Source organism: Orcinus orca, chromosome 15 (genome assembly GCF_937001465.1).
Source record: "Orcinus orca chromosome 15, mOrcOrc1.1, whole genome shotgun sequence".
NCBI classification, from domain to species: domain Eukaryota; kingdom Metazoa; phylum Chordata; class Mammalia; order Artiodactyla; family Delphinidae; genus Orcinus; species Orcinus orca.
The window spans coordinates 68,676,596-68,686,706 of NC_064573.1; the positions used below are offsets into that span (position 1 = coordinate 68,676,596).

General features: G+C 53.5%; 1 protein-coding gene across 1 annotated transcript in view; it reads left to right on the forward strand.

Moving 5' to 3' along the window:
- MN1 (MN1 proto-oncogene, transcriptional regulator) overlaps window positions 1–9,108 on the forward strand; it is a 47,440-nt gene extending 38,332 nt beyond the window's left edge. The window contains exon 2 of the mRNA XM_004283775.3: window positions 6,072–9,108. Within this exon, the coding sequence (XP_004283823.1) occupies window positions 6,072–6,253 (182 nt within the window). The 3' untranslated portion in view covers window positions 6,254–9,108. The remainder of the gene's footprint in view (window positions 1–6,071) is intronic.
- The last annotated feature ends 1,003 nt before the right edge of the window (window positions 9,109–10,111 follow it).

The following is a 10,111-nucleotide window of genomic DNA, read 5'->3' on the forward strand; positions in this document are numbered from 1 at the left end:
TGGTGGCATCATTACTATTATGGTGGCTGGTGGTGGGGTGCCATTTGCAAGCGGGGGGTGTTGGAGAAACATCACCATGAGGCTGACAGCCAGGTAGATAGATGGTAGGAGTCAGCAGAGGTGAGGAGTGTGTTCTAGGCGGAAGAAACATCAGGAGGTGGGAAGGATCTCGACATACTTTGAGAGACGGTATAGCTGAGAGGTGAGGCTGGAGGCCCAAGATGGAAGCAGGCCACGTCATGGGAAGCTGGAGACTTTATCTTGGGGGCACTGGGGAGCCATGGAAGTTTTAAGCAGGAGAGGGGCCTGCTCTGGTTGGTGCTTCAGAGTTTCTCACCCGGCTCACAGTGGAAGATGGGCGTGTGGGTCAGCGTAGAAGCAGAGAGAGCAGCAAGGGTGTTGCTGCAGGCGGGAGTGGGGGCCTGGACCAGGGTAGGGGCAACGGGTCGGGAGAGCAGTGGATGAATTTTGGAGGCAGGCTCTCCCCTCCCTGGTGCTCGACTCTAGGCCTGGGGAAGCGTGATGCCCAGAGCCAGCCTGGGTGTGATGGCCCGGCCTTTCCTGGAGATGGAGGCTAGGAGCTAGGAGCTTCTGGGGGGACATGGATGTGTCTGGGGGCCCTAAGGGACTCCCGGGCTGCAGGACAGAGGTGCCGAGAACAGGTGGCTCAGCCCTGTGGTTTCCAGGCCGGCCGGCCTGCCTCTGCTTCCAGGCCCAGTGGCCCAGCCCCCAGCTGAGTGGCAGCTGTCACAGACACCAGCGTCTTCCCCCCCACACCCCCTGCCAGGTCCAAATAAAGGAAAAACCAAAATACATTTCCCTTTGTCGGAATCTGGCGAGGGTGAGCCTGTGAGAGTCATTCGCTATTGTGTTCTGGGGCCCACACTGCTCCTTACATAAGCTTCAGGTTAAAAATACTCATGGAATTCTAATTCCTCTCTGCCTGGGATCGCACCCCGGGGGGCCTCCCAGCCTCGGAGGGCAGGGGGTGGGGCAGGCCCCTGGCACCCAAGGAAATGAAGAAACTGCCCCACGCACAAGGCGGGTGTGCGGCAGTATTAGCTCTGCCTGCCTCCAAAGCCCTGGGCTGCTAAAGTATAGTAACTATAAGAATCCTAAGAGCGGCTAACCTTCTGAAGGCTCATCGTGTGCTGAAGTTTTCACCCATGTGATCTCACTTCATCGTCCTCCAAGCCCGTGAAGTAGGTTCCCATCTTACAGCCCAGGTTAACACCTTGCTTAGGTTATACCCTGGATTAGCACCCAGGGAGCCCCTGACCTGGGTGCAACTTGGAACCCACATTTGACCCCCATAATCTGGCCTTTCCTCTGGGGGGCAGAGGGACAGGAGGTGGCCCGGCAGAAGTCCCCTTTCTGAGGGTTTGGGGACAGAGTGGTGGCTGTGCGTACCACCAAGGCAGCACTTCAGCTGCTGGAGTGGGGGGCAGCAGCTACCCCAACCCCCTCCCCCCCTGGAGCTGAGGATGCCTGAGCATGTGGCCCACCCAAACTGGAACCCATTCCTGGGCATACTGAGTGCAGGGCAAGGCAGTGACAAGGCCTGTTTTGCTGACTTTAAAAAAAACTCAGCTCCCTCCATGGGCGGCACCTCCAGAAATGAAATTAACAATGAGATGTCCCCAGGGAAAGACATGCACATCTTTTCCCTTCTCCCTTTACCTCAGCCGTGGCCAGCCAAAGGGTCAATCAGCCATCCCAGTTAGCACTCCAGCCAGCCGTCCCAGCCCCACTGGTCCCTGCAGGCTGGTCGACAACCGCACAAGGCAGTCCCAGCCCCGCTGGTCCCTGCAGGCTGGTCGACAACCGCACAAGGCAGTCCTCTTGGTGCTGGTGGGAGTGCACTGTGTGCTAAGCACTTTACATGGATCATTTCACTTAATCCTCGTAACTGCCTCCATGACGGCCAGTCCTATTATTTCCCCCATTTCCTAGGACTGAGGTTCTGAGAGCTGAAGTGATGCACGGAAGTCCGTGCTCCCCAGACGGTAGGCATGATCATTGTGGAACCCGTAGGAGGGGTGGAATTCCATCCGTTATCCACGCGGTCACTTTTTGGGCACTGGCTCAAGGTTCTTTCCTTTCCTTTGTGGAATTTACTATCCCCTTTGTGGATAGGGAAGCACTGAAGACAAAATCTGATGTGGTCTCATGTTGGTGGCAGGGTGAGCCCAAAGCAGCCGGTACCTGGATAGCATGATACCAAGTCTGCAGCGTTCAGCGAGGGGGTTCTGGGAAGGGGCTGGATGGGTCATCCAGGGCTTGTGCACGTGGAGAAAGGGCGGGGAGAGACTTTGTGGGGAGTAAGAGCGAGGTATCCCAGCTCCAGGCCCCGCCCCTGTGCATGGGGACTCAGGTGGTCTGTTCTGGCCAGTAGGGGGATGACCTTAAAAACAGTCCCATGGTCCTTCCTTGCTGGGCAGGCACGCCAGGAAGCCTCTCATCTCAGCTCCTGTGCTGCCCGGGGTGAGGCACCTCATGGTTATACATTTTGAGTCAATGTCACCCCTGCCTCAGGAACTGACCACCCACAGGCAGGGCGTCATCGGCTCTTTCTCTTGTATGGTCTCCCCCAGCTGCCTTGAGCCAGGCCCATGGGAATCGCCATCCCCAAGTTACAGATGAGGAAATGGGGGCCGGCTGCCGAGGTTGGGGGACCCGGGATTCCACCTCGGCCTGACCTGCGAGGAATCCTGGGCTAACAGGAGAGGGCCGGTCCCAAAGCTGGTGACCTGGCCTCGGGTGACCCCTGGGCAGCTCCCTGTCCCTTGGGGTCTCAGTCTTCCCATCTGTCAAATAGGGCTGAGCAGCCCTTCGCAGTCAATGCACAGGCCCCAGCTGAGCTGAACAGGCCAAATCTGCCCCTCCCCCACACAGCCACAGTCTGATAGGGGAGGCTGACAGCCAACAGTGGAAAACAGGACAACACCCATCAGGTTCTGTGGTGTCTGCCAGTGCCGGGCGCTGAGTACCTCCAGGGTCTCCCCAGCCCTGGGAGCTGGGCGAGGGGGCGGTTTTATCTCCGGGTCCTGGTGTGGGGGCCGGCATGCCTGCTGCCCTGAGCAGTGGGGATGGAGGGCCTCTCCTGGGCCAGGCCGGGGCAGGCCCTGACTTGAGGCGGCTCCCGTGGGACTGATTTATCGGCAGCCACTCGGCAGCCCAGGGGAGCCGCAGTCCTAGGGTGTGTTGGGTTCCCCCAGCTGGAATGAATCCTGCGGGAGGATGAGTTTGGTCATGCTTGGGTTGTCAAGAACTGAAGAGTCATATTCTCTCCTAAAAACATTCCCCATGGATACCAGACTCGCTTGTTTGTTCCAGGCAGAGGCTGGGGAATCCTGTGCCCATGCTCTGTGATGTGGGGCAAGGCCCTCACCCTCTCTGAGCCCCAGGTGCCCGCTCTAAAGTGGGGAGAAGGGTCACCCCGCTGCCGGGCTTGCTGGGGGATGGAATTAGATAATACACGGAAGTGTCCAACTGTGTGCCTGCGATGCCCTCATTAAATCCACCCCAAGTAAGAAGAGCAGCTGTCTGTGGTTTTGGCGCGCGGCATGCGTTTGAGTCGTCTGTAACTTGGGAATAAAACATCTTTAGGAAATGTGGCCATTTGGAGCAGTCTGGAGCCGCTGCTGAGCAAACCCAGCTCCCATGAGTGTCTTAGTCCTCCAGTGTCTACCTTCCTGGTGCTTCAGCCACAGAGCAAGGGAGCCGGGTGTCAGGAGCTCACGTGTGGGTTTTGTCTTTGTTTAGCTCTTGCAAACTTTGGCAAGGGGCCTCGGTTTCCTACCTGTAAAATGGGCACAAGCGTTGTTGCGTTGGCTCCTTGAAATAATGTGTGTAAAGTGAAATAAGGAACTCCTTTCAGAATCTCTCTCTCTCTCTCTGACAGATGCTACTCCTTCCCCCAATCTAGATCTCGCAATGTTCAGAACAAAATTCCTTTTGCAGGTGTTAAGCAGCAGGGTGTCACTGGGAGCAAGGCAAGCGTGGGCTCAGGAGCAGAGGTGTGAGGGCTGTACATCAGCATGGCTGGAGTCCAGGGCCCACTGTGGGTGAGGGGACCCTGAGTCTGGTATCTCTAGCTAGCTGGGGTCACAGCATCCCAGCTCCACCACCTCTAACCAACTTGGGAACCTCAGGCTCAGAACCTCAGCTTCCCCATCCATGAAATGGGTACAAAGACTCCAGCTTTATGGGCAGGAACATGCCCAGCTGGCCAGTCTCAAGGAAGGGACAAGGCTTGGAGGCTTCTAGATGGTTGCAAGGACCCCTCACCTCCTGACTCCCCTCCCCTACCTCAGACATGAATGACAGTCCCAGCAGCCCTGTCTGGGGTTGTCTCTGTATGCCAGGACATCTGTTACAAGACCCCAAGGGATTCAGCATCACCCCCACTTTGCCAGTGAATAGAACTGAGGCTCAGAGAGGGAGATGGTTGGATCCCATCCACACAGTGGTGGGGCTTGGATTCAAGCCGCAGTCTGTGACTCTAAGATGACTGTGCTACGATACTGTCTCCCAGCTTCACCGTCAGATGCAGGAGGAGGAGGAAGACTGTGCCTTGTTTCCTGCTGGAATCTGCAGGCTTACACCATGCCTGGCACACAGTAGGGACTCAGCTTATTAATTGAATGAAGGAAGGAAGAGGCAAAGGAGAGAATCTGCCCTCCCAGCCCCAGCTCCTCCCAAGAATACAGGTCCCAAAGCTGGGTGTCTCTGGGGCTCCAGGGTGGGGACCCCAAACCCAGTTAGTCACACCTGGCCTTGGTTGCCTGGGCCCATCCCTCTGAGAGGATTTTCTCTGCAGGCCATGGCTCAGCTCTTGGGGGAAGCCTCAAGGCGGATCCCAGAGGGCGGGATGGGCGGGGTGACTCCTGCTTGGCACCAGGCCCTGGCTGGGCCTGCACAGTGTGCTGAGGAGGGCGGGCCAGTCATGGAGTTCAGTATCTGGGTGTGCTCCCTCGGCCGGAGCTGAGCCCCCACCGCCAATTCCAGCTTTTCTCATTTCTGCTGAGTCAGAAGTTCACCATCAGCCCATCTTCAAACCCAGCTCTGTCCCATCCTGGCTGTGTGACCTTGGGCAGGTCACCTTGCCTCTCTGAGAGTCAGGCCCCGAAAAAGGAATAATGAGAATAATCATGATTCAGTAGGCCTCAGAACAGAACTATTGGTCACTGGGCAGCAGTAAATTAGAAGTCCTCTGAAATGACTGCTCCATTCCTTCCCTGCCTCAGGACTCCTGATTCCTTGTTCTCTTCTAATATAATTCGTGCTAAGGTGTGAATGGTTGTCAAATTTCTTTCCTGTCAAGTGAGTCTAATCCAAACATTACTATGGTCTGTGCTGTTTCTGGTGCTGTGTGACTGAATGAGAAGGAAATTTAGGGGATTTTCATTGAGGGTGTAGGAGAGGAATAGACTCCCTCACCCTTATCACCTAAAGTCCTTTCATGCAGCAGCTGGGGAGGGGCAAAGGGCACTGGTGTGGTTGGGGAGTCCACACTCTTAGTCTCTGTGGCTCTGAGCAGTTTGGCACTGTGTAAGGAAGTTACCAGCACGTAGCAGGCCCTTAGCAAATGTCTGTCTGGAGGATGACAAGAGAATGGGCTGTATTCGAGACCTGAACAATCCTCCCCTCCTCCGTTTCACTGCATCTGATGAACTCCTACACATCCTTCAGGCCCAGTTTGGATGTGTCTCTTCCAGGAAGCCTTCCCAACTAACTTCAGGTCCAGTTAATCTTTTGGGAACTCTAGTCCATCAGAGATGGGCAAACCCTGAGTTTATCTGGCCTAACTCTCCTATTTCCTTCCCAAGGGGGAGGGGAAAAACAAACCCAACAGGAGGTCTTCCCTAAGCTAAGGTCTCACAGCCCAAGTCAGGGGTGACGGCAGGAGGATTCGAACCAAACATCTTTAGATCTCCTTAGACCATCTTTAGGCATGAAAAGAGGGCCTGGACATGGCCTCTCTTCTGCTTCTGCCACTTTACCCCCATTAGGGCCTCCTGCAGAGTCAAGCACACAGCTAACGTCCTCTCTTCCTCCTTTCTCTGCAGCCCACGACCTCCCTCCGAACAAGGCCTCGGCAACCCAGCCCGGCAGCCACTTGCAGTGCCTGTCTGTCCACTGCACAGACGACGTGGGCGATGCCAAGGCCCGAGCCTCCGTGCCCACCTGGCGGTCCCTGCACTCTGACATTTCCAACAGATTCGGGACATTCGTGGCCGCCCTAACTTGAATTGACAAGAAATACCCCCTCCCCAACCAGGCCCTTCGCTCCCCCTTTTCTCTCCTCTCCCCCCTCCACCTGACCCCACCCCTACCTGCCCTGTTAATTTGAAAGGGCCACTATTGCTGAGTGGATGATTTTTTTTCTAGGTTGGTACCTGCTTAGTGGCATATGGACTGGAAAGGGTTAATTTAAAGGGAAAAAAAAAAAAACCTCAAAAAATTTTTTTAAAAAAGAAATTTGTCTGCCACGGTATGTTACCAGTGTTAACCCTTCTGCAGTTAGCAAACTTTTGCTGAAGCCTTTTTCCTGCTAGATAATTCCCATTTTTCTGTAATCTTGGCATACGTTTTTTAGATGACCTCTTTCCTTGTTTTATTTTCGTGCTGCTGTATGTCCAAGTATTGTTATTTCATAATAAGACAAGAGTTGCTTTCCTTTTTTATTCTCTTTTAGTCTTGTTCCTCCCCACCTCCCTCCCCACTGCCTGTTTTGTTTTTTTTTTTCCTTTTTGCTTTGTTCACTGCTTATTAAAATGGAAATCCTGGAGATTAGTAGTTCTGGAATATTGCCGGGTGAGAGTCAAATTGTCATCACAATATTATATATTGACACCCAACTGTCATCAGTCAGGCTGGAGCCAAACAATTAATGCCCCCCTTAGGTATTCCGCCTGGGATTTTGTTTTGTCTGTTCCCTAAGAAAATAGAGAGATATATTTTCGTTCCCACAAACACACCCTCAGCCTTCAGCTCCGTTCTCTCTTCTGCTGGAAGCTGCCTTTCACTGCCATGGAGGTGATGACGTATCCAGTCCGCTCTGTGGGAAGGAGCCGGAATGTTCAACAGTGGTGTTTTCTCTCCTTTTCTGGGCCTCTGTACAAACGCCCAGGCTCTGAATTTTCACGCTGTGCCGAGCAGCCCTCGTCCGCGTGGGGATGGTGCCTGTCCAGCTTGCAGAGCCTCTAGAGGCTGCAGGCTCCCGGCTCTGCTACGGCCAGTTCAGCTGGGTCTTGGGTGCTGGAGTTGAGGATCAATTCTTAGCCCCGACCTTTCCTGACATCTGTTCCCAGCCAGGCATTGGGGGAAGAAGGAACAGGACTGGGTTATCTCCCCCACTTCTCCCGTTCCATCTCCAACCTGGGCAGCCCCCCATCCCTGGGAAGGACCAGGCTTTCGCCGGCACTTTTCGAGGGGCTTGTTGAGTGAAGGAGCCCCCAGGCTCTGCCTACCAAGCCCCCCTCCTCCAAGCCTGTGTGTATTCTCTGCAGGGGTTTGCAGACTCCTGAGGGCTAGAGGAGGGAGAAAGGAACCGGAACTAGTGACTTTGATTCTTGGGCCTTTTTTTAAACCCAGGAATCCTCCCTCCCCCTTTTTATTTAATCTCAGCCTGTTGCAAAACCAGGGCCACGTCCTGTGCATCTCATGAAGGAATAACTTCTTTGAGCAGAGGTGAGGGAGCAGCTGGGTGAGCAGGGCAGCAGAAAGCAGGGCTCCTGGACCCAGCTGAGGCCTGTCACCTGGTCCTCCCAGGGCGGTGGTCAGTGGAGGCCCAGTGTTGGCGGGGGGGGGGGGGGCACCTTTGGGTGCTGTTGATGACTCCCAAGGGCTTGTGTGACTCATGGGGGTGGTGGGAGGCACCCAGATTCCAGGGTGGGCCAGACAAGAAGTGACTGATATCACTTCACCCAAATCAGTAACTCTTGTAGTCGATTTCAGTTTCTGTGAACAAGCATCTTGCTAAATGTGGCATTTTGAGCCTTGCGCCCCCTCCATCCTCCCCCCGCCCCACGTCCCCAGAGTTTGCAGACCCGGCTTTTTTTAGCAAGTGACCTGAAGGCTTTGGGCTCACCGTACAACACTCACTTTGTTTATTTCAAAGAACTTTTCAGCAAAGGGAGAAGAGCGTACAGAAAAATCTGTCTCTTTCCATTCCCCACTCCTGTCTTTCCTTGGGCTGGCTTTTTTGGCTCGGGTCTGAGTCTGGACGGTCCGAGGTTCTTACACCGGCAGTCTGACCAGGGTTGACCCCGGCCCCCACAGAGGGCAGGCAGAAACAGGTGGTGTGAACTGATCAGTGAGAAGAAAGTGGGAGCTGACTCAGCCCCGGGTTCTGCCACCAAAGGAGAGGAAAGGTGAGGAAAAGCACCCCCCCACCCCGCCGCCACGGGCTGCAGGAGAGCCAGCCATAGTCTGAGCGAAACTCCACGACCCCTCTGATTCCACAACGTACAGCTGTTGGAGAGCTTCATCCTTTTATTTCTTAAACAGGCATGATTTCTCCTTAATTGCTTAAGGCCGGGGAGCCAAGTGTCTTGACTTCTGTCTTTGACTTGCCCTGTGTTGAGTCCATCAGCACATGGCCATCGTCTCATGGTCCTAGCAACCTCGGAAACCCCTGAAGTTTTAAACTTTCTCGCTCCCCACGACCCCAGAATTGAACAGCTTTAAAAATAGCCTTAAGCAAAAGGATGTTATTTCATTAAATTTGGTTTAATGGAAAGAATAAAAGCAGATTAAAAACACACCCAACCCACGAGACTCCACAAACACTGGTAATCGGTACTGCATAGCAAAACTCTTCGGGAAAGAATATGAAAACGTTATTGCACATGTAAAATATGAAAACTTAACTCTGCTGTGTGTTAGGCAATCCTGTAATCTTTTTGACTCTTAAAAGAAATTCATTTCTGAAATGCTTGGTTGGAAGACTGTGACAATAGCTCATGAAATTGAGTGTTATTTTTTTCTTTCTTTTTTAAAAAAAATATGTAAAGTGCAGTCTTCTGTATTCATGCATATTGTATATACCTGTATATGTTTTCCTGAGCAGCTAAATAACAATAAATATGACGTCAATGGTGACTGTGGTACATTTGTGGGCGGGGCTTGCTTCATTTTTTCTCCACCCCCTCCCCTTTTTCCATGGGTCTCTTCAAATTCCATGGGGGTCTGGATGATGTAGTGTGTGTGTGTGTGTGTGTGTGTGTGTGTGTGTGTGTGCTGATGCTGTTCTAAATTGGGCCATCTCAGAATTTCTCTAGTTTGCACTATTGATCTTCGGGCTGCATAATTCTTTGCAGTGGGGGAGGGGCCGCTGCCTTGTGCACTGTAGGATGTTTAGCAGCATCCAGGGTCTCTACCCACTAGATGCCAGTAACATCTCTTCTCCTCCCCCCTCCCTGGGACAACCCCAAATGTCTCCAAACATTGCCCGATGTCCTGTGCGGGGCATGACCCCCGGGGCTGAGAACCACTGGTGCAGGAGGGAGGGGAGGGGCAAGGGGGGGGAAGCCATCCAGATGGCTGTGCTGTGTGATGGTTATTCTTTTGGGTCCCGGCGTTCAGATCCCAGTAAGCTTTGTTACCTCTTGCAAGTTTCGTAGGCTCTCAGCTCCTGCTTTTCCTCATCTGTGAAATGAGTAACTCATGGAGTCGTTATAGGAGACGGTTTGTGTGGACGCAGCCCGTGGGAGGGCTCTATATGCATAAACTGTTAACGGCATGCCATGATCAGCTCACGGCGCAGCTGACAGTGTTTTGGAGGTGGGCTGTTCTGTATTGGATGCTGCTTCCTCGGCTTACAGCCGTGGGCTGTGGGCAAGTGGTTTAACCCACCTCCATTTTCTTGTCTACAATGGAGCAAATCACATCTAGCTTGAAGGTTACTATGAGCACTAGCTCACAGGCCCTGTAAAAGCTCTGGCTGTCCTATGGGCCACTCTTTGGGCAGCAACTTCACTCTGGCAACTGTAGACTCAGACTTAGGTCATTGCAGAGCCTTAGTCTACAGAGGGGGAACTGTGGTAGGGAGGAGATAAACAAGACGAGTAAATTGACAGGTAACTGTGAGGGGGATATGCCCAAT